The following is a 27,687-nucleotide window of genomic DNA, read 5'->3' on the forward strand; positions in this document are numbered from 1 at the left end:
GACATTTTTCTTTTTATATTTTCCAGTTACAAACATCACTCTTATATAAACATGACTATAATTTGGGTCAGAAAAATCATTGTTTAACAGCTCCAGGCTGAAAATTGGTAAAACAAGAACATTGTTTAATCTGTGACAATAAGACAGGGTGTCTATCTACGTTCATAAACATTACATCCTATACAGTGGGGGAGTGCTAGTACACATTATTCAACCGATGGGACATTTACTGTGTTGCTTTTATTGTGATGACATTTCTTTTTTTAGACGATTTAGTTTTTTTCCGACAGACATCTACTTGGATTTCTTCTTCTGCTCCTGGAAGAAGTCGTTGCAGGCGACAGTCAGGGCGGCCACCAACACAACGAACTCATTGAAATCCACCTCGTTGTCTTTGTTAGAGTCCAGGTCGTTCATGATTTTCTCCACCAGCATCGGATCCTTCTGAGACTGAAAAATAAAAAGAGAATATTAGTCCAACAAAACAAGACTTTTTGCAGGTTTTAGTCTAGACCTCTGAGACCCACAATAGAGCCTTTTCTAGGGGGTTGCTGGGGGTCTTTATGGAGTCCAGGGGGTCTTTAGGGGGGTTCAGTGGGTCTTCATGGGGTTAAAGGGGGTCTTTAGGGGGTTAAAAGGGGTCTTTAGGGGGTTACAGTGGGTCTTTAGGGAGTACAGGGGTCTTTAGGGGGTTAAAAGGGGTCTTTAGGGGGTTATAGGGGTGCTTTAGGGGGTTACAGGGGTGCTTTAGGGGGTTCAGGAGGTCTTTAGGGAGTTATAGAGGCGCTTTAGGGGGTTACAGGGGGTCTTTAGGGGGGGTTCAGGGGTCTTTAGGGGGTTACAGTGGGTCTTTAGGGGGGCCAGGGGGTCTTTAGGGGGTCCAGGTGGTCTTTAGGGGGTTACAGGGGCGCTTTAGGGGGTCCAGGAGGTCTTTAGGGGGTACAGGGGGTCTTTAGGGGGTCCAGGGGTCTTTAGGTGGTTACAACGGGTCTTTAGGGGGTTACAGGGGCGCTTTAGGGGGTTCAGGAGGTCTTTAGGGGGTACAGGGGGTCTTAGGGGGGTCTAGACTTGTAATCCAATAGTATTGACTTTTCATTTCCCTGTTTGAGCCATTAAAAACACCTTGAACACATGCTAGATTCAGGTGATGATATAGGAAATATCAGTCCTGTAGGATGAGTTACTCCTATGTAAGGGTTGTTATTGGAGCTTCATATTGTCTCAAGGCAAAAGCTGCCATCGTGTCCAGCGGAGAGCAGAGTGATGTCGCTGCTCAATGAGCCGTGAGCTGCAGCTGATCACACCACATTTATTGCTTTTGCTCATCTCCTCCAGGATTAAGAAACAAGACATGGCTTTCCTCTTACACTCTCTAACCTCCGAGGCACCGCTGATATTTACGTCATGACACTCATTAAATCAACATTTTTAGCAAAGGTTGACATTAAAATCCAGTCCACACTAAGGGCAAACTCAGATGGGATTTATTCTATTAGGAAAATATCACCTTAGCGTAGCTGCAGTTCTTTTAAAATGTTGTTTTGATTTTAAAGTAATTTAATTTAATTAAAGTTAGAGTAATGTTGAAACTAAATCCTGCATTTCATAGCAAAAACTATATATATATTTTTATTTACTTATAAAAATTTTACTTTCAAGCTTTCTCCTTTACAGCAAAGCCCTGTTTTAAGGCATCGTCACACGGGTGCGAAATTAGTTAGCCTCCCGTCCACTTCCATTATATACGAGTGTAGGGGCGAAAGACATTTGCTTCTGGTTGCGAAGTTCGAAAATTCAGTTTAGTGATGGTCACTCGCCTGCATGTGTGACCGTGCTCTTACAGTCAAATGGCAGCATATTTAGTAAAAAAAAAAAAAAAAATACAATAAATAAATAAAAAATAAAAAAATTATAATAATAAATAAAAATAAATAAAAAATAAAATAAAAAAAATAAAAAAAATAGGGAATCAGAATCAATGACACTTCACAGTGACTTGAAAAATAAAATTTGTCAAATTGTTTCATATTAACCATTTCAAACTTAAATAAAACTGATTAAATTTAATAAACTAGTAGTTCAAAAATCAATTAAAAAACCTGAACCGAGAGACGACTTGAGCTAAAGTGAAACTGAAATAATAATAAAAATGTATAGAAATATCTGTCCCGAGTTTCAGTCTTTTATTAATATTACCCACTTATTTCTAAAATAAACGATATATATATATACTGTATATATACAGTAATGCGTCATATGTGTCAGTGTTTTTCGTCAGGGGAAACTGAGGGTGAATGTTTCGCTGGTCCTGCGTCTATTCTCAGAGGTGACTGTAACCCGAGGGGACGTGATGACATCATGGGAGTGTCTATATTTGGAGGCGATATGGGCCACTGATGATGATGATGATGCATGAGCACCTGAGGCTTCCCGTACGCATGAGGGAGGAGAAGAAGTGAGAAGAAAAGAAATATATGTGAAGGCATCAGAGAGGTCTGACTCTCAGGTCTCGGCCATTTTGTTAACGCGTTGGTTCTCAATCATTCGCCGGCTCGTACTCGCTGCTGCTATCGCTCGGACTCAGGGGGCTGCGGCTTATCTCAAATGACCTCTCCAATCTCCACAGCCTTTATTTCACACGGTGATGTGATGTGATGTGAGAGCCACCAGGAGTTACACTCTGACAGCCGGATAGCAATCAGTAAGAGAAAACTATTTCCTCAGACAAGGTCAAGGATGCTCGTCTTTAAACCATCTCTGGTGTTATTTCATTTAGCTTTTATTAAGCGAGTTAACAGCAAAGCATCATCCAGAGATCCTTAATACGTAAATTACCATAAAAGCTATTGGTCATAGATCCATTGAGGACAAAAGGGAGATGCACCAACACATTCCCAATCAGGGGCAGTTCTAGGGTCAGTGTGGATCTTTGAATGAGTCTGGAGTTGTGCGTCTATCAACAGTGTTGGGGAATAACTAATTACATGTAATGGAGTATTTCAATTACAAAATAAATGTAATTGAAATCAGTTACAGTTACTCAGAAAAAATATGTAATTATATTTCAGTTACTAATCAAAATGTTGGTGATTACATCTGAATATATTATTATAGGTAAAAAGCTTATATGTAGAATACAACATTCATTATGTAGCTCTGTTCTTAATTCAAGTTATATTGAAGAACTTTTAATTAATGTTTGACAGTAAGTAAAAGTGTTGAGTACTGTTGTGAGGTTTAAGCTGTTTAAATTAGGACTTTTATTGCCCAGTTTAAAACATTTGTTATAAAAAATAATCAAAACTAAAAAAGTTACATTACCTTGATGAAGTAAAAAACATAGTAAATATACTATTGCATTTCAAAAGTAACTTTCCCAACACTATTGATAAATAATGCAATCAAAATAAAATTATTATTAGCCCTTACTTACTTTAAAATATAGCTTTGTTTTAATTAGTGTAATATATGTTAAACGATGTAGATGAAATTCAGGTGACGTTCCTTGAGGGAAAATAATTAAAAAAAGGCACCGAGGCGCTCATTAGAATAAATAAAATTTGCCACATTTTATGGCAAACACAATAAAATGCTTCATCCACTTGTAAACAAATATACCAGCCTAATAACTGAATGGTTATGACTATCAGGACATAAAGGCCTAAAGAGACTACACCGGGGAGGACCTGTTTTCTGGTCCGTCAGCACTAGTAGTAGTACTACTAGTAGTAGTAGTAGTATTCTGTTTAAAACACATTGGTTCCCACTCAGCTATGAGATCAGGGTTTATATGTTTCTTTTTGGGAAGACTTCTCTCTTAACAAACAATCTGAGAATTCTTCTTCATGATGCAACGACTTCTATTCAAAGACACAATAACTTAAACAACGTAATCACGATGCTGTAACTTTACCGTGAGGAAGTCGGTGAGCTCACTGTTGAGGAGATCCTTTAACTCGCCCTTGTTGAGCTTGTATTTGTCTCCATCGTTTCCAGAGTAGTTGTAGAAAACCGTTATCAGCGCATCCATTGCGCCCTCGAGCTGGCTCGGCATTCTGCAGCTTCCTGACAATGAAAACCATTTTATGATTAACACATTTAATATAATAACATTTGAACATTATTTGGAAACAGAATGGTGTCAGTGGGAGAGGTGTTCTTACCTGGTTAGAGTCCCGTACAGCTGTGATGAGAGACGCTTTAGACGCTGCAGCTCAGCTTGTTTATTATGGAAATGAGGAGACGCTAAGCGAGCCTTCCTCTATCTTTGTGCCGGTAATTAATTCCTCAGGTGAGACGACCATGGTAACTCTGTCTTTCTTTCCAGGTTTTAATCACGGCTGTTAAAGTGAAAAACAAAACCAGTGTACCAGTGTAACCCTGGAGCCCCCGAGGGTATTCATCAGACCCTGAGCCATGAATGAGCCTTCACACATGTGTCTGCATCATTTACATCCCTGAAGTGACTCCAGCACTCTGCAATACTTCATCAGAGGAGGATCTGGTGTCCTTAAGACCAGTCAGAGAAATCTACTGAGACAATCTAATTGTTTAAAGGTGAAATGTGTAATGCCTGGGCAGCATTTCACCTCTACTACTGAGACCATACGATCTAAATTTACAGTCATAAAAAAAGCTGCTAACTAACGAAACTAACTAACAGCAGGGCAAGAATATGCAAAATTCAACCAAACTGAACACTCTTTTTTTAATCCATCTCTCACAAACATAGACTGTATATAAGAAGTGGACGTAGTCATCATCACGTCACCCATTGGTCTGTCGTTTTGAAGCGTCGAATTCAGCATTTTGGCCGTCGCGATCTTGTTTTTTTGCAACCTCAAGTGACACGAGAGGGTGGAGCTAAGTGCAAGCCAAGTTTTTAGGACATCAAAATTTTACAATTAACTTTCATGAACTGAAAACACACTGTGAAAGGGTTATAGTTGTAAGACGAAAACACGGACAACTCCCAGATCACATCATGCTGTGTTGAAGAAGACTTGAAACTAGCGATTGACACCATAAACTCATGTTTACAATGTTTACTGAGGTAATAAATCAAGTGAGAAGTAGGCTCATTTTCTCATAGACTTCTATACAATCAGACTTCTTTATGCAACCAGAGGAGTCGCCCCCTGCTGGCTGTTAGAGAGAATGCAAGTTTAAAGCACTTCAGCGTCGGCTTCACTTCTCAGACCCGGAGGTTGCCCACTGTTCACCCAAAGTCCACCAAATAAAGCAAAAATGATTGCAAGGGACACCAGCTAAAATCTTGCCTATAGGGCACCAAATTGGTTCAGTGTGGTTAGGTTTAGGCAACAAAAGCACTTTGGGAAAGAACATGATTTTGGTTCAAAAGTTATTAAAGTAAACACACCGTTTCTCATGCATCAAGTCACATTTGACTTTCAGTATTTAACCAAGACCACGATCTGTCCTGAACCTTAACCAAGTGCTGTGAGTGCCGAAACATAACCAGCAGATACTGTACTTTCAGAGCGTATATTGTTGGGGAAAACAAATAAAATATGTCATCATTAAACATTTTGCAAATACGTTCTTAAATAACATTGTGTGTTTCTCCCAAAACATCTTTATTGTTGCAAATTAGTAGTGTAAAAGGTTATTTCAGGGTTGCCCAACCTGACCACATCTACAGTATATTCCATTGACTTTGAGTTGTGTTTGATTTGTTTGTTGTTTTCCTCCCTAGCAACCTCTGGTTTCACTTCCTATCACTGAAATAAATCAAACGTGTAGTGACTTGCTTTGCTTGGCAGCAGGTCACCGTTCCCTCAGTCTCACCTTGTGACTCGAATGAATCGTCATGATCTCATCGTAAGGGTTTATTTTTAGCAACAGCATCCTTTCATCCTTTGTCATTTTGTGTCCGACGGTCGCGTTCATACATGATTGTCCCTCCTCTCCTCTGTCACTGTGTCATAACTGACAGTGGAGAATAACACTCAGCCCCCAAAGACAACACCCGAGGGACGTTAGCTGTCAGGTGTGCTTGCAACTTTTTCTTCCACTTGCAGCCACCGCCACGGAGAAAATGAGTTTCCATTTGTTAAGGTGATGAAACAGTTTCCCCCTCACAGCTGCTAATAGTGGCAGGAAGGTGACCCACGAAACCCGTAACACAATCTGACACCAAATCATTTAAATACAACAAGTTAAAGTAGAATTGTGTCCTATCAAACAACAGTTTAGTTTGATTTTTATTTAAAAATCTAATCACAGGTCAGTCTGTGATTCGATTAAAAGGCTTTTATTGGGCTCAGTTTTACATGTCTACCCTCTAAAAACACAAGACTTCACTCCTACAATAATATCTTGGAGATAAATGTAAATATTCTGGGACAAAGCTGAAAACACAAGACCTGTTTTACATGAGGGACGGAGGGGTTTTAAAGCCCTGCTCATGATCTTTAAGGGGATAAAAAGCTCGCCTCCTACCTTCATGACAGATGATGCATCATTTTATGTACCCTCGGGTCCTCTGCAGCATCTTCAAGGTCACGGCAAAGACAACAGGAGATGATGCTTCGATTACGTTTGCACCTCGGCTTTGAAACGTCCTTCTGCAATAAGACAGAAATATATATATCCATGAATTCATCTCAACTGTAGTCAGAAATTATGAATGTATGAATCTTTAATGCAATTTTTTTTTGCATTTTAATTTTAATTTCGACATCTCAGTTTATTTATGACTATTTTTGTCCCATTGTACTTTATAGTTACCATTTATATTTGGTGTATTTGGTGTATTTGGTGGGCTACATTTTATTTTTATGCATCGTTTAATGAAATAGATACTCGTAATGTATATAATATTCTTTTTTAAGTAAGTTATGTATATAATATTCTTTTTTTAAGTAATATAGATAATTATATTAGATAGATAGATAGATAGAGAGATAGATAGATAGATAGTAACTTTATTGATCCCGAGGGAAATTCAAGTTTCCAGCATCACAGTTCCATAGTGCAAACATAATTAGTAAAAAAATGGCACAAGTAAAACAGAGTATAATATATATATATATATATATATAAACCAGATATTATAAAAAATACCAGATATAATATAATTTATATTACCTATACTATGCACATATATGACATCTTTAATTTCACTGCATGGGATCAATAAAGTCTATATTTTCTTAAATTAATTTATTTTTATAGTTTGAATGTCAGTCATTGTCCTAACTGAAATATCTAAAAAAGTATTGGATTGGTTGCCATTACATTGTATTCATAATCCCCACATGATGAATCCTCCTGACGTCTCATATTATATTTGGATGTCTTTTTGTTGTGTGTTTCTTTTGCACTTTGTCTCGATGCTTTGGATGTTTATGAAAAGCACCTTGAATGACCTTGTTGCTGAAATGTGTTATAGGAATAAACTTGCTTTGCCACACAGACTCTGTATTCTCAGGATTTCATCCCCTCCTCTAACTGGAGGCTCTGTTTGAGTAGATGTAGACGTGCACCTGTTGATAAGCTCTGACATGATACTGGTCCTTTCATACCTTCAGTAGTGTTGTTCTCACATGCTGTCACATAGCCGTACGCAGCGTTTACACAGAGACAGAAAGAAATGTACTCAAGATGAAAGAATCGAGGCACAACTCTGTATCTCTACTATCTCAGGTGAGCATGAATGCAGGTGATGGAAACCCTAAAGTGAAGTCCTGTTGTTGTTGTTTTATTGGAGTAGAATTAAACTCTCCATAATGTGTCCTTATATCTGCTCATTACTACATTATAGTGTGTCATTACTCATTTATTAAAGGATTATATAGTAGTAATGAATGATAAATAGGGTAAACTTAAAGTAGAGTGTATCTTTTTGGTCAGGGACAAGTCCAAGGCGTCACCATAGCTGTGGCTCTCACCCTGTCACAATCAGTGTAAATAGCCGCTGGAGGATTTTCTCACTGTCTCAACTTCAGTGACTGAATTTGACAAACTCAGTTACCTTCTGAGATAAAGATGACTTTTGTGTGATGACGGCCTTTTTCTCCACAGGGGCATTGTTGTTATTGATTTGTTTGTTTTATTAGGATCAGCTGCATCAGTATTTTTCTTCTGCTGTCTTAAGTTTAGATGACTGCAAATTTAAACTTACATACATTTTATATGGGTTACAAATAAACATGAACAACCGATGGTAATAAAGGTGTTGCTAGCTAGCATACGAGATTTTATCATGGCTTCAAGATCGGGGGCAATGAGCCACAAGGCCCAATATAAGCATCTTTTTGTTTGTATTGACATATATTATATGTATGACAACATATTTCACTAAAATTATCACCGGGGGCGTGACGAATTTATGACACAAAAATGCGAAAACACTCGCAACTCAACCCGTTCTGCACAACGTGATTTGATGCCTTTATTCGCGGTGCAAAAGCTCAGAAAATCGACCTCGTTCTGGAAAAAAGTACGTTGCTTTTTTGGCGTGTAATATTCGCGTTCTGTGTGAAAAAAACAACAGTTCGAAAAAATAACGTGCAAATGATTCACACACACAAAAACAAAAAACAAAACATTGTAGGGCGTAAAGGGTTCCACACTCTGACTTCTTGCGTTAAATATTATATAATAGTTTTGTCCTTATTAGTGAAGATATATCAATTGTACTATTAATTAATGCACATGTACTGTATATGTTTCCTATATCAAAATATGACTAGTGTATTTCAAGTAGTCTGTGAGTTATGAAAGAAAAATGACTTCAAATGTTATAATTGCCCCCGGTCTCCCCTACACCGGATTTGTTTGCTCTGCAGTAAAAGAACATCTTTAACCTGCTAAGTAATAAAAGTAGATTAAAACCAGTTAATGAAGCACAGAGAGAGAGAGATCAGGAGGACACTGGAGCTGGACGGACGCAGCAGAGCTCAGTGGATGTGTGCTCTCCCTCAGGAGTGAATGGACGAGTCTCACACCTTGTCATCGTCTCCTCAGACACCGAGCGCTGAATGTTAGTGATGTGGAGGGTTCCACTTCTCATTTATTTCACCAACACCTGCCTGGCGAGCGGTGACACAAGAACCAAAAATGGTTTGTGATCGTCCGAATCAACTCAAACAGCTGATCGTTGTGGCACTGAAGCTACTTCTTCTTATCGTATCTGACAATGTGCAAACAGCCGTACGCTGTTTCTCCAAAGGGTCGAGACTTTTGGATCTTATGAGTCAGTGGCCAAATCTTCTACGTCAAACTAATAGTTATTAAATTAAAACTATTAGTTCACTCATGGTTATTTTTGACTTCTGCGACTTTCATGACTTTCACAGCTTTTCCTCAAATTTGTCTTTTTGCGTCTGTAGATTTCAAAGGTAGCATTAGATGATGCCTCATTTGCATAGTCAAACATAACATTTCAGAAAACTTGTAATACAAAAAATAATTGTCTTAATGTAAGTAATCAACTGGAGAAGTTTCATGGTGATATCTATTAGTTAAATATTTTACCCTATTCACCTGTAGTGTCTTCAAAATGTATGGAATTTTACAATCCATATCTTTAAAGGCCGTTTTTTCCTCACACCCTGAGTCATAAATCTCCATTTCAGCAGCACTTATATCCACCAAACTTTCCAGTTTCATTCCTATCTATAGTCTGAAGGTTTTTACAGAGAGGTTTGTTCATGTGTCATTCATAGCCTGATTTATACAACATTTTATTCCAAAAAACATGGAGAAAATGTTTTTTTTTATGGCTGTTGACAGTATTTTCTGATTTATGAAGTGCAAAAAATTTTACTCTAATATGTCAACAAAATGAAACAAGAATTTTTAACCTGGTTTTATCCAATGTTTAGATTTCTGTTCTGGAAATGTATGCAGATTTGCACATATTTAATGAGGTAATGCCTCATTTGCACATTTAAACCTAAACCTAAACACAAAACATAATTGTCTTAGTGTAAGTAATCAACTGGGGAAGTTTCTTTTTTTTTACCTGGCAAAACTCAGTGTCATCTTTGGTGAAGACTTGATTTTTACTGCCCTCTATTGGCTGATCGGTGCTATCAGAAAGTGTGCTGATCATATGGTGAGGTCTAATGTGTTACTGTACACTTTAATCTGTCCTATTAGAGATAGACATGTTGTTTTTTAATGATCTAAATGTTTTATTTCCCCACACAGTTTACAGAGCACACAACACTTTTGTACCCTGCTTCTATAATACACTCCAGTTATAAAGCAGCGCTGTCATTAGTTTGTTCCTCTCCATGGCAAACATAAACTGTATATGTGCCTTAGAATAATGCAAAATCAATAATAAAATAATATTTATCATAATTAAATGTAGTTCTCAACTTCTGCTATGAAGTGAAATTAAAATAGTTTTCTCAATTGCTTTTCCGAGGTTAAGAATGAACTTTGAACTTCATATATTTACTATATTTCGGCTTTTTGTATTATTGTTTGATGAAAATTTGATTTTTAGGCAGTTAAGTGAGGATGGATGATGCCTGAATTGGACAGTTTAAAGGTCCAGTATTGTAAAAAGTGAGATTTTCATGTCTTTTATATTATAAAGCAGGTTTAAGTGATATATAAATACTGTGAAAATATCAAAACACTCAATCCATGGAGCAATACACACAGTCTGTATTCAGGAATTGTGCGTTTGAAACAAGCCGTTAGGATTTCTTTCTATTCGTGATGTCACAAATCTACAATATTTAGACAATTTCACAGATTTAAATGTAAACATTCTAAATGTGTCACAGTTTATTCCCTGGTTGCAGTGTATGTGAATGACATCAGCTGACAGGATGTAAACATGGACCCAAACTGTTTCCTAGCAACGCAATTCCGTTGCAATTCCGTTGAAATGCACTAAAACAGAGCGTTTCAGACAGAGGGTGAATACGGGTATATTCAGGCTGACAGTATGAGAAAAATAATGTGTTTTTTGAACATTAAAGCATGGAAACATGTTCTAGTAGAAACAAAAAATACAAGTATGAACCTGAAAATGAGCACGATATGGGACCTTTAAGTATCAATTTGCACTAATTCACCAATAAAAAAAAATGTTGCATTACACACTAATATTAGCCTGAAGTTCCAATACAATTGATCAGTAGTGGAAGAAGTACTTATATTTTACTTGAGTAAAAGTAGCAATACTAGAACGTAGAAGTACAATTAAAAGTAAAAGTACTGCATTGAAAAACTTACTACTTGGTGAGTAAAAGAACTCAAGTATCAGCATCGAAATATACTTAAAGTACCCAAATATGCAGAGTACTGCAAAGTAATCTGATTACTGTTGTTAATAGCGACTTACTTTAAACTGTAGCTTTCCAGTGAGTTCAGGTGTGATGGTTTCCCTTTCAGAAGGTTTGTAATCCAACATGGAAAACAACTGTGTTCTTTTAGAGACTTCATTAAACTAATAAATCCAACAATGAAGGTCTTCTGTGAGTGTTTATCCATGTGGACAGACTTTGTTGTTGTTCTTTTAATATAATGGCAGGATACAATCGCTATTTATAAGGTGAATACCGCCACCTACTGCACTGGAGTGTGGAGCAGTAGATTGGCAGGAAAATAAATAAATAATAATAAATAAAATATTAATAATAATAATAAATAAATAAATAACAAAAATAAAATAATACTACTACTAATAATAATTAAATTATCTCCATTATTCCTGTTGCCCTTAAAGGGACTGTTTGTAAGAATCAGAAATGCTTGTTAACAGCGACACCTGTGGCCGTGAAGTCATGAAAGTCAGCGTCGTGCTTGTGCTCGCTCTACATAGACATAAAGGTGGAGGAGCTGCAGCATTTATTTCTGCACAAACGTCCACTGTACATTCACTACATATTCTCAGAGCTAAACTAACTCTTCTGCAGTGAGGAGTGAGCGCGCATGCATGTGAGAGGTGGAGCAAAATATATGTCATTGTTTTGTGTTGTTTTATTGATGTCTAATAATAAATATATACATTTATTTGCATAAAGCAGCATATTTGTCCACTCCCATGTTAATAAGAGTGTTAAATACTTGACAAATCTCCCTTTAAGGTACATTTTGAACTGATAAAAAATGTCAATGTCAGATTGCGATTAACTATGGACAATCATGCGATTAATCGTGATTAAATATGTTAATCGATTGACAGACCTAGTTATATTATGTCTCATCATGTCATGCCAGATATATTCATTCAGTGTCTATGGAACAACTCCAAATAGCATCTATTAAATGTGTTTTGTGTTGCGATGCTGTAATGAAACATTCAGGCTCCTTCCTCACTGCTTCTCTGCTCAAAGCCGACACGCTGCTGTTCATTCTGATAGAATCCAATGAAACATGATTGATTGAACAGTAGAACAAATACAAGTTAAATGTCTGACTATAAAGCACATACTCACACTTTATTTATTTAAACCTCCGCTCTCTACAAAAACATTGTGTCACATCATAGAAACCAGGGCTGCGGTCGCTGCTCCAGTTCAGTTTTTCTACAATGAAATCTCTTTTTTCTGTAAACAAACTCAAACTGAGCGACAATACAGCATCAGACAGGAAGTGCTTTTGAATACATGTCTCTTTTTGACAGCTTTTCTATGATTAATTACTCTTTAGGGGCTCATGCTGTTTGTGTTTATTTGTTTGTGTTTGATGATCTGAGAGCGAGAGAGAGACCAGAAACATTAACAGGCTGATTATTAATATGCAGCAGGGAATATATAACTTCATGTAATATACTTTTCATTCAGCTAAAAAACACACAGCTCCTACTTTTTTGTCACAAAATCAAAAATCACAAGTGAACGGAAGCTCTCTCTCCATGATTTGGGTCAAAAATGAGAGCTGTTGTGGCCCCGCTCCTGAGTCCTGGCTGCGGTCCTTGTGCCCATGAAATAGAGCCTTTACAGAGCGCCTTCTTTTAAGAAGCGAGGGTTGGAGGAGGGGGGAGTGGAGGTGGGGCTTGAACATACATAAGAGGCTAAGACAGTCCGCCAGTCCAATTTGGCACAACATCACCAGACAATTTGCTTTTGCTTAACCTATACGAGGACGCTGATTGGATCTTTCAGACCCTCCTCATCCACTCGGATCGGCCTTATTTTTGGAGGAGAAAGCCTCGTCAGTGATGAGCACAGGCAGGTTATTCAGAACTTCATCCTGTATGTCGGATGGGGACAACGTGACTGGAGGCTGGTCCCAGGGCTTTGTCCTGCAGCCTGCCTGGGACTACCTCCACCAGAACCACCACGACCTCCTGAGGAGCCCTCTGTTCCCCGTGGTGCTCTCCGTCACCACCTACTTCCTCCTGGTTGGTCTTTACACCCTGCTTGACCTGCTGGCTCCCACCTGGCCCTGCATCAACCGCTACAGTCTCAACCCCGACAGAGTCGTCACCTGGCCTAACATCTGGACCACCCTGGGCGTCACCATGTACAACCACCTGCTTTACATCTTTCCCACCGCGGTGGCCCAGTGGCTGTGGAGGCCGCCCACCCCGTTGCCCTGCGAGGCGCCCACTCTCTGGAGCTTCTTCCTGGGCATCCTGGGCTGCACGGTGGTCTTTGACTTCCAGTATTACCTGTGGCACCTGCTGCACCACCGGGTGCCGTGGTTGTACCGCACGTTCCACGCCGTGCACCACCAGTACAACCAACCCTTCAGCCTCGTCACCCAGTACCTGTCTGGCTGGGAGTTGTTCAGCGTGGGCTTTTGGGCTACAGTAGACCCCATCCTGCTCCAGTGCCACTGCCTCACAACGTGGGGCTTCATGGTCTTCAACATCTACATTTCCACCGAGGACCACTGCGGCTATGACTTCCCGTGGGCCATGCATAAGCTGGTGCCCTTTGGCCTCTGGGGGGGCGCGCCCCAGCATGACACTCACCACCAGCGGCCCAACACTAACTTCGCCCCTTTCTTCTCTCACTGGGACTGGCTGGGGGGCACCCACGCCGTGCCAACTCCCTCCAGCCACGCTGCCGCGGCGGAGCCAGACCTGATGAAAGGGAGGAAAGAATAAAGAGCTAAAGAGAATTAATCTCTCATTGACTCTGTCGCTCTTTTACTCAAAGTGTCTCTTTTGTACCTGCTCTCACTCCATCACTTTCTCTCTTTCCCGTCTGTCTTTTTGGTATTATCATATTGACTCACCATACTTTGATTTCCTCCACTGCTCTCTAACAGAACATCTTCTGATTATCAGTCTAACATTTGACTACCTGGTAAGTTGTTGAGAAGAATGATCTAGTATAGATTAGTCTGTACTGTACATTTATCTCTTACTCATAGAGATGTCCCTTGGTGTAATCTTACCGTATTCTCAGGTCTGTTATGTTTCCATAACATGTTTTGAGCTCTTATGGATTATTTTGCTGATGGTAGATGGTGTGATCTGTCACAGTGATTACACACACGTTAACACATACATTGTCCCTCTCTCCCTGCCTGCTCAGCACTGACCCTCTCACTCACACGCATGAATAGCGGTCTTTCAGCTGCACATGCGTGGGCGCAATACTAATCTATCGCCCTCTCTTTGAGACGCTCTTATACTGGATGAGTTCTTAAAAAAACTCCCCCCAAAAAGACAATACCTTTGTGAAACAGCTGAGAAAATAAAAATGGAATATTTTCATTATGTCTTGTGTTATCTTTGAAATATCTTGTCTTATCTTATGTTATCTTATGTTGGACCGAGATTACAATGAGAATTTTTCCATTGATTTCACATTTTAGAATAAATCAAAGTAAAGTCATGTGGCTCAGAAATAATGTGTAAATCAAATACATTTCTAATGAAGCACTGACTACTTTAACAACTTCTTTTTTACTTTGATGTAGTATTACTTGCATTTCAACAAACAAACCAGCAGAGGTCCCTTGTCCTCCAGTCAGAGAGACAAGGCTTCAAACACAGCCACTTCTACTACTAAATTTGTTTTGACAGATTAATCTCTAGGGTACCACAAGACACACTTTTTTCCTTTGTGTGGTAGCGAACAGTGTCTAATAATGTGTGTGTCATAGTATCGTGGTGTGGTGGTGATCTACACTGTGACTGTTCTCTTCTTTGTTTCCATTCGCCTGTTTACACTGGCTGTCAGAACTGGTTTGACGTGTTTCTCATTCACAAGGGAACTGACGGTTGCAACAGGTCGTGCTTAATTTAGAAACACTGCAATAAAGTACTCTAGTACTGGGATTTCAAGTATGAATTAAATAAACAGACTTCATCCCCATCTGGCATGGATCTCTAATGTGTATGCATTCTCATTGTTAGCTATTTTTAAAATCTTAAATTAAAGATGCAGTAGGCAGTATATATTTTTGGCATCATTGGGTAAAAATTCCATAATAACCTTTCAGCATATTGTAATTCAAGTGTTCTGAGAGATAACTAGACTACTGCTCCTCCTCATGGCTCTGTTTTCAGGCTTGCCCGTGACGGGAGACTTTGACCAATCACAGGTCATTTCAGAGAGAGAGAGCGTTCCTATTGGCTGTGCTCCGGTCACGTGACCGGAACTTGGCGTTCCTTCACCCACAAGGACAGTGGCGCACAATGGCGGCGGCGGCGTCACAAACTTTCTCATTTTACAGCTAAACTGTGCACTACAAGATGATTCTGAAAACATTTGAGGAGAGAAATAGGCATTAACGTAACATAATATGGATTCATATTTGATCAGCGCTGCCTAGTTCGACCTCAGATCAGCTCTGACTGCTTGTTTTCCTCCGGTCTGTGAAATCTTGCAGATGCCGTTAGGAACACCAGAGGACACAGAGGAACATGATTTTTTTCAGGTTACCTGTTTCATGCATTACTGTCACGATATAGCGACTGTTTTATAAAAATAACTTTTTTTAATCATTTTTGCTCTAATCTCACCTACTGCAGCTTTAATAGAAATAACTTAGGAAGTTCAAATTAAGCTATTTCCTGTCAAAAGATGAATTTCTTAAGACTGTGTCTGGTGAGGTGTGATTTATTCTGCAATGTACCAGCACCCATATGGAAGTTGTGTAGATATAAACAAACTCTTATTTCATATGTTCTCACGCAAAAATCTAAAAATATTCTTCCTCATATTTTAGCCTTTGTCAACATTGTGGTTACAGAATTGTTGCAATTGTTGCGATAACCTTAAAGCACCGCACATGTTGCATCATGGGAAATATGCAACAGAAACCGCCACACGAGTGTGTAACTGCATGCAGATGTAACTCCACTGCAACTTTGCCCTTTTTTTACCACGATGACAGCCTTGTGTACACGTTGAAAACACTGAATTATAAACACAGCTGAAGTTAAAAAAAGATTTTAACAGATTTCGAAACAACATTTGATGGTTTGATGATTGGGAAATACGTTTATTTGCTTTCTAGCTGTGAGTTAGATGACAACATGTAGATGACAAGATGTTCTCATCTTAGCTTTGCATAAAGACTGGAAACAGGGGGAAACATCTAGCCTGACTCTTTGCATATAGGTGGAAAAAATTCTGCCTACCACCACCTCTAAATTTGACTAGTCACCAATTTGACTTTGACGGCCAGGTAAAATCCCATGACGTTTTTACACTTCAATTTTTGTATGGAGTAAACGAACAACATAAAACATTGGACACGGAAACTATGTGTTGAATTGAGCTCTTTGGAGTGCAGCCTTTTTAAATGTACCTGTGCATGTGAAACAATCATAAAACAAAACTGGAAATGTGTGTTCTTGCATCATGTTCACCCTTGAAGCTGAAGTAGGTGAGCTTGGAGCAAATGTAATTAAAAAAAGTTATTTTTTATAAAACGGTCACTATATCGTGACAGTAGTTCATGAAACAGGTAACCTGAAAAAAATCATGTTCCTCTGTGTCCTCCGGTGCTCCTCACGGCATCTGCAAGATTTCAAAGACCGGAGGAAAACAAGCAGTCAGAGCTGATCTGAGGTCCGCTGTCCAGCTGCCGTCTATGAGAGCCGGCTGTCAATCACTCGCGAACTCTGACCAAACGGTCAAACTAGGCAGCGCTGATCAAATATGAATCAATATTATGTTACGTTAATGCCTATTTCTCTCCTCAAATGTTTTCAGAATCATCTTGTAGTGCACGGCTTAGCTGTAAAATGAGAAAGTTTGTGACGCCGCTTCCGCCATTGTGAAATCTGATGAAGGAACGCCAAGTTCCGGTCACGTGACCTGTGAGTCACGGGCTAGATTTTCTAAAGCCTGAAAACAGAGCCATAAGGAGGTGCAGAAGTCTAGTTATCTCTCAGAACACTTAAAATTACAATATGCTGAAAGGTTATTATGACATTTTTGCCCAATGATGCCAAAAATATACTGACTACTGACACTTTAAGTAATGTGCCTTTCAATTATCATTCATGGTCGTGCATTCTGCTACAGGAAGTATCCCTCCCTGCTAAATGATGTACCCAAATCTTTAAGAAACAAATTAACTTTTACAAAACATAACCAAAGTTTCTGTGATGACTTAATAAGTTAACTTAAATTACTCTTTTTCCCTTCTATTCTTCCCCTGTATTTTATTATAAGTTATCCTTTACAGCCTCAGGTCACTTTGTTTAGATATGAATCATGTGTTATTTGTTTCTAAACAAAGCGACCTTCATGAGCGTTCCTGTTTGCCCTGGTCACATGGTGTGTAAACTGTGTAAATGTATCATGGAAAGGGAGTGGCTCTGTCGCAAGCATGAGAAAAGAAGCTATTCCACTCTGAGTGCTGACAAAAGGTAAGATGACACCCACATGCCAATCATTTACCTCCGCCTCAACCAGTCATTAAACAGGAAGCTTTATCACCTCTGTCTGTGTGCGTACCTGGGGGGGAGGGGGAGGACTCTTTGGGTGGGGCTGTTGCCTGAAAAACACCACTTCATTTACTTCTTATCTACAGATAAAAGACAAAGAGCATTCACTTTGGTTCACAATACCCCTCTGTTGACAGCATATTGTCTTTTAGGAGAGAATGTGAGGAGATTTGAACTGAAAATAAAACGTATGGCTTAAACACAGACTGTATGAGCTTATCGTATTTAATAAAAATCAAGAAAAGGGCTGCATTTATGTCAACTATCAAAAGGGAAAGGTGTTGTGTGAATCGATAAATAACAAATGGAAAAGTGTTGAATGTTTCACATGCAGGAGGACGACCTGTTTTAGGTCGTCCTCACAACATGCCTCATCACGCTCTTACACATTCTTTAACCCCCTCCGCTCTGACCTACTTTCTTTCTGGCTGTTCCTTCAGAAAACAGTGTGATTAAACACTAACTATGTAAACATTAAAATACTTGTTTAAAATTAAAATAAAACTGGTTTGTGCACTCTTTTAACACTAAAAACACATTCCATGAATTCCTCAAGGCGATGAGAGTGATCCATGACAATGAGTCTACGTCCCTCTCCGGCTCCGTGGTGTAATTGAGACCGGTGACTCACTCCACAAAGGAATTCAATTAGTTACGCAATATTAAAAAAGAGTTTCACAGAAACTACATCCTGTTGTTTTATCATTTATTTAAGAAACTATGTAACAGTTCCACCTTGTTTCTCATCAAACTTAAAAGTAAATCAACAATTTAAAACATGTGGTTTAAAAGGACGGGATAAAAACATGTTGGCTGCAGGAATGTGCCGAATAGGCAAGATATAAAAACAGGAATTCATATTAAAGTTGATGATTTGACTGAAGTTTCACTTGATCTATTCCTCTGAACACATCTGGTTTATGCATTACAGATGTTCATTTGCTTTAAATGGTCTTCAGTGCAGTTAACTAGTCACAATCTTTGGAAAAAAACACATTTTGTGCAGCTAAATATCAGTCTTTAACAGGCTTTTTCTCCAATTATATATACATATATTAAAAAAAATGAAAATGTGTGTTCATGTTTCACGTTTGAACACTAAACAACAGCTCATAACGAATTCATATACATCTTAAAATGTACTCCGCTCGCATCCCAGCACAATTATCTTCACAGTTCATCTTTGGTTGTGTGATGTGTTGAGGTTATGTGGTTATGACTGATGGGCCTTTATGTCCATTATTACAGACCTATCTACTGTGTCTCAGCGCCACAGGGTCTGCGTGGCGATGCCGTGTTTTGCAAACAACAGGCATGATATCCCATCAGTGTCTCTCCTTTATATGGATCTGATTTCTAACAGCTGCTGCTCTGCGTGTTCCCACTATCCGACATGAATGACTTTGTCTTCCTGGAGTATTTCATGGAGCTGAATGAAACCCTCATCCTCTCCACAGTCCTTGCGCTCCTGCACCGCAGAGTGTTCTTCACGTGGTTCCTGAAGTCCTCGGACACGTAGTAGTAGATGAACGGGTCCAGGCAGCTGTTGAGGCTGGCCAAGCACAACGTGGAGATGTAGAAGCCGTAGCCGTTGTTCTCCACTCCGTCCTTCAGTAGGGAGTAGTGCACCACCAGCATGATGTTACTGGGGATGAAACACACGACGAACGTCACCAGGACGATCACGATCAACACCACGGCTTTCTGGCGGTTCTTGCCGGCCGCGCTGTCCTCCATGCTGTTCCCCAGAGCCTTGAGTAGCAGAACATAGGCCACGATGATCACTATACAGGGGATGAGGAACACCACCAAACCCATGAAGATGAAGTAGTAGTAGGGGAGCTGCACGGACGGGAACGGATTGAGGGCGTCCTCTATAACGTTGACATCATGGCAGGTGGTGATGTTGGGGTCTTTGAGCTTGGCGGTGTGGTCGTACAGGTACAGAGGCGTGCTGGTGAGCCAGATGAACGCCCAGATGGCCACGCAGACACCGATGGCCACTTTGTTGTTCCTCTTATGCTGGGACAGAGGGTGGGCGACTACCCAGTACCTCTGCAAGCTGAGGCAGGCGATGAAGAGGATGGAGCAGTACATGTTGCCATAGAAGAAGCTCACGAGGACTTTGCACAGCGGCTCGCCGTAGATCCAGTTGTTGCCGTTGAAATGGTAGGAGATCTTTAGCGGCGTCCAAATGACGAAAAGCAGGTCGGCCAGAGCCAAGTTGGCCATGTAGATGGACGACGGGTGCTTCTTCTTGGTCCTGAAGAGGAACACCCAGATGGCCATGCCGTTGGCAGGAAGTCCCACCGCGAACACGATGATGTAGACGATCGGGAGGAAGACTGTGGTGAGCTTACTCTTCAGCGCGTTAGCTACTGCCGGGCTCACAATAACTTGATTAGAGTCTTCAGGGTCCTCATGTCCGACGAACCCTCGTCCTCTACCTAAGACAATGACAGATTTAAAGAAGTATTAGGGCTGAAATGGTTATTTATTAATCAATTTTTCCAACCAGACAAAATATTAATTGTTAACTATTTTGATATTTAGTCAATCATCAAAAAAATAAAATATATATACATATATATAAATATAAAAACATAAATATATTTATATATATGTATATATATGCATATATATATCTATAAATATATATTAAATATTTCCAGCTTCTCAAAAGTTAGGATTTGCTGCTTTTTTCTGCTTTATATCATTATAAAAATCTATTATCTGACAAACTATCTTCAGGTCTATACGTTTAGGAGGACAGAACAAGATATTTTAAAACATCACCTCTGGCATTTTTCATTATTTTCTTTTTATGTTAAAAGATACAATATATAACAGAGGAGTCTATAATGACATAAAAACAATCATTAATTGCAGCCCTCATACAAATAACTAGCCTATAAACACTACTACTGTAGCTGAAGTAGTGCAATAAAGGCGAATAATAATAATAATAAAAATAATAATAGAGCTAAAGTGATCTCAAGAGGTTACATGATACCTGTATTAAATATTCTTTATATATATATAATTTGTTTACCTACATTTCCCTACACACCTGTCTGTTTTTGGAGCTGACCACCTCCCAAAGTCACAAATTCAGTCAAAAAAGTCTCTCTAATTATGACAACAATGTTTTATAACATTTAGCTTCTTATAGATAAATATTGACAGAGTATTTCTGTGTTAATAAACTCTCTTGGGATGAGTCTATTGTCTCATTAGCTCGGTATCTGCGACACAATAAGAGGACTTCCGGTCTTACCATCAGCATTACAGGCAGAAAAGCAGCAGCAAAGCAGCAGCAGAGTCAATAACCGAGTTAAATCCATGTCTGTGTACTTTACACGCTCAGTTGTACTCGTCTTTAACTGCCTCTCCCTCCAGCAGCTTCTTTAATGTCCTGCAACCTTGACGGAAATGAGGACACACCCCGAGACTACCTGTTGGTACGATGCTTACGTCATCTATGACCCGCCCACCTGTTGGTAGTTTTCCTTCACAGGTTTCCATGAACTCACCAAGAACAGTCTATTAATAATAATATTAATATATATAATAGAGTAGATTTTAATATATTCTAATATAATATATATATATATATTTGTATTATTTTTTTTTTTATAAAACACCTCACATATATTTATTTAATTCTGCTGATGACACTTATTTTATTTATTTATTTATTTTTTTACTTTTCAGGTGTGTTAAATGTTGCAGCATCAGACAGAAACATTATTTCAACTATGTCGCAATTTCCTGCAGCAGAATTCTTTTGGTCCTCTACATATATAGCGGTATGCAGATTATACTCCATTAATAATTATATTAATATATATATAAAAGAGTACATTTTAATACATTTTAATAGACTATATATATATATATTTTATTATTTATTTTTATTTATAAAATATGTTATTTTTATTTTTATTTAATTTTGACGACACTGATGACATTTATTTATTTATTTATTAATTGATTTACTTTTTAGGTGAAAACTTTTCAGGTCTTCAACATATTACTACAAAAAACTGTAAATAAATAAATAAATAAATATAAGAAACTGTTACCATTCTACGAGGATGGTTTAGGTATTATGGACTAATTTATGAACCTTATTAGACTAAATATCCTCTGGTATGAACGACCTTTATACAGGCCATCTTTCTCATTTCGTATGACTGTTGGTGTTCTTTAGGGAATACAAGTTTGCGTTAAATCATCTGGTAGTTTTAAGATGTGATCTCTCATTGCGTCACAACTGCTCATGTAAAACGATCATCATAAAAAACAACACTGACAGTAACCGGTGTAAATATGTAACTGAGTGATGTGTTCATGTACAGTTTCTTTTACTCCTGTAAGAATCTGTAAATCATTCTGTAAAAGACCTTTGAGGCATTAAAAATACAGAGCTGCAGGAGTCGAAACAAGAAAAGATCTCAGTATGGAAAGATTGTTTCAGGTTATTAAAGTATAAAACATTATAAGATATATTATAAGATATATTTCACTCCAGGGAAACTATTTTATACAACTCTCTTGACCCGTTTTGTTGACAACTACAACCAAAATACAGTTTTTCTAGCTTTCTTTGTAAAGTTTAATACAGCCCATCTATACGGTGTTTTGGCTCTGAAGACCTGATGAAATACATTTCCACTTTAGAGGACTTCTAATACCATTTCAATAAAAGAAGTGAGTTTGTTTCACCAAAGTATTTTCTATTGTTGGGGAGAGAAAGAGACATCATGCCAGTCACTGACCAAATCATTTACTGTAATATGTGGCATCCAATGGTGTCGATCTGGCTTTTGGAGGACCGACACAATGAACGAGGATTGTTTTGAAAATAAGGAACATGCAGTTTGACCTTTCCAGCCTTCCTGACAACAAATACAGAGAAAATGTCAAAGTGAAGGGTGAAAGTTCACCAAGTAAAATTTAAGACTTAAGGCCTTTTTAAAACCATAGAATACAATTTAATATCTGTTTCAGAATTATTCATCATTACATCACTTTAAGTACTTCCCAGTAGTATAAAACAATAATTAAAAGTTTATGCTAAAACCAACACTTGCCCATACAAGTTGATTCCTTGTAGCTGCCGTAGTTACCGTGTTTCCTGCAGGTCTAATGCTATTAAAAGGATTCCTGCACAGCTTCCTGCAGAAACAATCCACCATCACAACAAGCAAACTTTTAGTTTATAGATGTATAACATCTCCTGAGAAAAACAGATACAAAATTATTGTATAAGTAACATTACTGCCTATGGCAGGCAAGAAATATAATTAAATATAATATAATTATATATAATTAATAAATATTTAAGACATTTGTAAATTAAGACTTTTTATATCTTCTAAGACCTTTTTCGTTTTTGTTGTTGAGTTGAGACTTTTCAAGATCTGCAGGTTGTACATTTACTTTTATTGACAAACTTTAAAATATAGTTATACAATTAAAATGATTATTTAAAATCATACACGATATATAGATAATGTCAAGCTCGTATCATCTTTAATCTTCTGGCACGTCAAAACGCTGACAAAGAATTAATCTAAATAAAACAACAGCGTAACTAAAATATAAGACATTAAAAACTACTAAAGTTCAATCATTCATGTCGTTATGAAATCAAATGAAATTGCATCGAGCAAAGTGCATTAAATATCAGTTGTATCATCATATATATATATTTATATATAAAAATATAAATGTATTTACAAAATTTTAAAAAGCAGTAACTTAGACAGCTTGAAAGCTTCCAGGAGGTCTTCACCACAGACGACTCTCCAAAGTTTCCTGAGTTGAATGAGGAGGAATCAGCAATCAGTGCTGCGAGTGTTCCCTGAATCAGACGTATATACGTTGTTCTTCTTGGAGAACTTGAGAGCGCTGAAGGAGACCCTCATCCTCTCCACCGTCCTCTCACTCCTGCACAGGAACGTGTTCTTCACGTGCTCCCTGAAGTCCTCAGAGATGAAGTAGTAAATAAAAGGGTCGATGCAGCAGTTGAGACTCGCCAAGCACAGCGTGGTGATGTAGAATGCGTAAGAGTTGTCGCCAACCTCGCGCAACAGGAGGCTGTAGTGCACCAGCAGCATGATGTTACTGGGGGTGAAGCACACTAAAAACATCACCAGCACGGTGACGATCAAGACCACGGCCTTCCGGCGCTTCTTGGCGATGGCGGGGTCCGCCATGCTGTTCCTGAGAGCTTTGAGCATGAGAACGTAGGATACGATGCACACGATGGTGGGAACGACAAATCCAACAATTCCCATCGTCAGGAAGTAGCCTGCTGCTATTTTCCTCTGACTGGGCCTGGTGACGTCATGGCAGGTGAGGATGTTGAGGTTTCTTACGCGCACCTCTTGGTCATACAGGTAGAGAGGGATGGTGACGAGCCAGACCACCACCCAGACCGCCACGGAGACGCCGATAGCCATGCGGTTGCTCCTCTGCCTCTGGGAAAGCGGGTAGACCACGGCCCAGTAGCGCTGAACACTTATACAGGCGATGAAGGCGATGGAGCAGTACATGTTGCCGTAGAAAAACGCCACCAGCACTTTGCATAACGCTTCGCCGTAGATCCAGTTGTTGCTGTTGAAGTGGTACGCTATTTTTAAGGGCACCCAGATGACAAAGAGCAGGTCAGCCAGAGCCAGGTTGGCCATGTAGATGGACGCCGGGTGCTTGTTCTTGGTCCTGAAGAGGAACACCCAGATGGCCAGAGCGTTGGTGGGCAGCCCCACAGCGAACACGATGATGTAGACGACTGGGAGGAAGACGGTCGTCAGACGGCTGGTCAGGACTTGTTCGGGAACGTCTCTGACCAAAACCCCTTCGGGTGTCTCTGTACCACTGAAGCCTTTCCCAGCTATCTCTAATCATCACATGAAAATATATGAAAAGCAGAAGTGCAACAGGTTTACAGCAGGAACATACTACAAATTTACCTACATGTGAAACTCAGTCAGTGGTGGAAGAAGTATTCATATCTTTTACTGACGTAAAAGTATGACACTGTGAAAATATTCCACTACAGGTAAAAGTCAAGCATTAAAAACCTTACTTAAGTAAAAGTATGTATCAGCAAGATTTGCTTTAAGTACTTAAAGTAAAAGTATAGATTGTGCAGTAAAATGGTCCCCGGCAGCTGAATTAATATTACTGCTGCATTAATGTGAATGTTGCATTTTGTTGGCTGGGTTAATCTACAGCAATGCATCATATTCTATAATAGAGCTGCAACGATTAATCGATTAGTTGACAACTGTTAAATTAATCGCCAACTATTTTGATAATCGATTTAAGTAATTTTTTTAAGAACAAAAAAAAAAATCTAAATTCTCTGATTGCAGCTTCTTAAATGTGAATATTTTCTGATTTCTTTACTCCTCTATGACAGTAAACTGAATATCTTTGAGTCGTGGACAAAACAAGACATTAGAGGACGTCATCTTGGGCTTTGGGAAACACCGATTAATATTTATCACCATTTTCTGAAATTTTATAGACCAGAAAACAGTGACAAATAACTGCCGGCTGTTGGAAACTTTCACATGTATCAGCAACATCTACTTTAAGTATCAAAAGTGAAAGTACTCATTGTGCTGTGTGTCAGAGTTTTACTATTATATCTGATGATTCTGGATAAATGTTACTGCTGCATTAATGTATATGTTGCATTTCTCTGCTGTAGATGTTTTTTTAAACTGGCTTTTTTTAAAGAGTTAATTTAGCTGAAGAAGGAGGAGGATTTTCTCAACACATAAAAACTGCACACTATGCAAGTTGTAGCTTGTTTTTCCAGTAACTGAAGGAGTATTCAGATTCACAAGTATTGACAGCAAACATGAAGTCATTGTGCAATAAAATGTTCCCTGTCCCTACCCAGTAATGTTCCCTGTTATACTCTTATATCTGATGTTTCTGGATTGATATTTACTGCTGCATTAATGTTTGTAGCGTCGCTGTCCTGTGAGAACCACGTTTCTCTAAAAAGTGTAGAAAAACAGCCTGTTTTCAGCTTTGTGACGATGCATTTTCCAGCTGATCCAAGAGGCTTTTTAAAGAGTTTATTTAGCTGAAGACGGAGGAGGATTTTCTCAACACATACAGGATCAATTCATCCTTCAGTTCATCACAAACATCAACACATCTGGAGACACCTGGTTTTCACTGGACAGGACGGGGATGAAAAATTGTAATCTGTAAAGTACCTAAAGCTGTCAGACAAATAAAAAGTACAACCTTTACCTCTCAGATGTAGTAGAGTAGAAGTATAAAGTTGCATAAAATGGGAATACTCCAGTATTTGTACTTAAATAGCCTTTAGTAAATATACTCCCTGCAGCTGTGAGCACTTTGCCCTGTTTTTCATTTATAATTATACCTTTGAGTTATGAGTCATCTTAACGACTACGACTCACTTTACATACACTTTTATTAGGAGTGATCAAACTACTTCTGACAGACTTCCCTTACCAAAATGAAGTTTATTCAAGTGTGATATTAGTAAACTTCTTTTAAACATAAAATAAGAGAGTATACTTTCAGTTTACTATTTATACTCATCAGAGAAATGCTTAACAAAAGTATACTTGTAAGTATACTTGTAGCCCAGTTTATAGTTTATTAAAGTGCTCTTTAACGTATATTCAGTAAACTACTAGTTAAATACCTTTTATATTACAAGTAACATACTTTTCTTAAATATATATTGATCAAAAGATTACAAGTACAAGCATAAGCTAAGTAGACTTTTCTGTAAACTTGCAGTATAAAAATAACTTTTCTAACTAGTAGTTTATTGAGAGTATATTTTAAAGTACACTTTCATAAACTAAAAAGTGGGGTACTAGTGTAAAACTAGTAAACAACAGTACAATACTTACACTTAAAAGTATACTTTTATAAACTAAAAAATGGGCCTATTTAGCACCAAGAAGTATTAAAGTATTATACTTAGTAAAAAACTAGTAAACTATCTAAATGTTTATAGTATAGTTGTAGTACAGAATAAAATGTAAACTAGTTAAAGTGTACTATTCTTACACTTAAAAGCATACTTTTATAAACTAAAAAGTGGGGCAATTTAGTCCCAAGAAGTATACTAATAATACATTGATATTAGTATACTTACTATATAAAGTACTTGGAGAATATATCAGTGAAATACTTCATGAAATATAGCTTTTTCATAAAGGTAATGCAGCCTATAAAGACCATCAGGGCCAAAACCATCAAACAAACTGGACCTATATTCGACGTATGTTCAGTAAAGCACCTTTTAGGATCCTAATCTCACCCGATCTGAACGTTTAAAGACCTTAAAAACAACAGAGATGTAAATAAAGAGCTGAAACTTTACCTCTCTCTGACATGCAGGAGTGTATCCAGCAGAGAAGGAGGAACAGGTGAAACCATGGCGTCCTCAGAGTCATGACTGCAGATCAACAACAGCAGTAATGTCTGCGGGTGTGGCTGCTCTTCTCTCTCTCTGTCCGTGTTCAAACTGCCAACCTGTCTTCATATAGCTGCTAGGGATACCTGTGTCAGGTCACCTGACCTCGTGTAGCCAACCGAGGCGCGCTTCACAGGTTGATGACGGAAGAATCACTTCCTCCTCCCTTCAGCAGCAGCAGAGGTGCATTAAGATGCATACAAATGCATTAAGAGGGATCTAAGAGGTTATCAGATAACAGTATTATTATACCTGTGAACAAGCCCTGGAGTGATTGTTTTATACACCTATGGCTTTTATTTATTTATTTACTTATTTATTTATTTATTTGTATTATTATTTA

General features: G+C 38.4%; 4 protein-coding genes and 1 long non-coding RNA gene across 6 annotated transcripts; 2 read left to right on the forward strand and 3 right to left on the reverse strand.

The window, feature by feature from the left end:
* On the reverse strand, window positions 1-11,520 carry s100z (S100 calcium binding protein Z). Of its 2 annotated transcripts, none has more exons than XM_037753328.1 (5): window positions 11,333-11,520; window positions 6,495-6,587; window positions 4,164-4,340; window positions 3,914-4,065; window positions 1-450 (listed from the first exon to the last, which is right to left on the reverse strand). In XM_037753328.1, the coding sequence occupies exons 4-5, from the start codon at window positions 4,052-4,054 to the stop codon at window positions 295-297; spliced, it is 297 nt and encodes a 98-aa protein (XP_037609256.1). In that variant the 5' UTR covers window positions 4,055-4,065; window positions 4,164-4,340; window positions 6,495-6,587; window positions 11,333-11,520; the 3' UTR covers window positions 1-294. The 2 variants fall into 2 exon arrangements, with proteins under 2 accessions (XP_037609256.1, XP_037609255.1); XM_037753327.1 differs by having other exon boundaries at window positions 6,463-6,587.
* Window positions 320-23,799, forward strand: LOC119478520. Its single transcript, XR_005204460.1, has 4 exons — window positions 320-330; window positions 11,813-11,820; window positions 18,706-18,719; window positions 23,674-23,799. It is a non-coding gene; the product is annotated as an uncharacterized LOC119478520 (long non-coding RNA).
* Window positions 12,771-15,171, forward strand: ch25hl2 (cholesterol 25-hydroxylase like 2). Its single transcript, XM_037753326.1, has one exon. It carries the CDS (start codon window positions 13,154-13,156, stop codon window positions 14,045-14,047), a length of 894 nt encoding a protein of 297 aa, XP_037609254.1. The 5' UTR covers window positions 12,771-13,153; the 3' UTR covers window positions 14,048-15,171.
* On the reverse strand, window positions 18,544-21,316 carry f2rl1.2 (coagulation factor II (thrombin) receptor-like 1, tandem duplicate 2). The gene is made up of 2 exons (XM_037753324.1): window positions 21,132-21,316; window positions 18,544-20,301 (listed from the first exon to the last, which is right to left on the reverse strand). The coding sequence occupies exons 1-2, from the start codon at window positions 21,196-21,198 to the stop codon at window positions 19,211-19,213; spliced, it is 1,158 nt and encodes a 385-aa protein (XP_037609252.1). The 5' UTR covers window positions 21,199-21,316; the 3' UTR covers window positions 18,544-19,210.
* On the reverse strand, window positions 23,282-27,418 carry f2rl1.1 (coagulation factor II (thrombin) receptor-like 1, tandem duplicate 1). Its single transcript, XM_037753325.1, has 2 exons — window positions 27,252-27,418; window positions 23,282-24,761 (listed from the first exon to the last, which is right to left on the reverse strand). The coding sequence occupies exons 1-2, from the start codon at window positions 27,322-27,324 to the stop codon at window positions 23,698-23,700; spliced, it is 1,137 nt and encodes a 378-aa protein (XP_037609253.1). The 5' UTR covers window positions 27,325-27,418; the 3' UTR covers window positions 23,282-23,697.
* Between the last annotated feature and the right edge of the window lie 269 nt (window positions 27,419-27,687).

The sequence above is a fragment of the Sebastes umbrosus genome, chromosome 19, assembly GCF_015220745.1.
Source record: "Sebastes umbrosus isolate fSebUmb1 chromosome 19, fSebUmb1.pri, whole genome shotgun sequence".
NCBI classification, from domain to species: Eukaryota; Metazoa; Chordata; class Actinopteri; order Perciformes; family Sebastidae; genus Sebastes; species Sebastes umbrosus.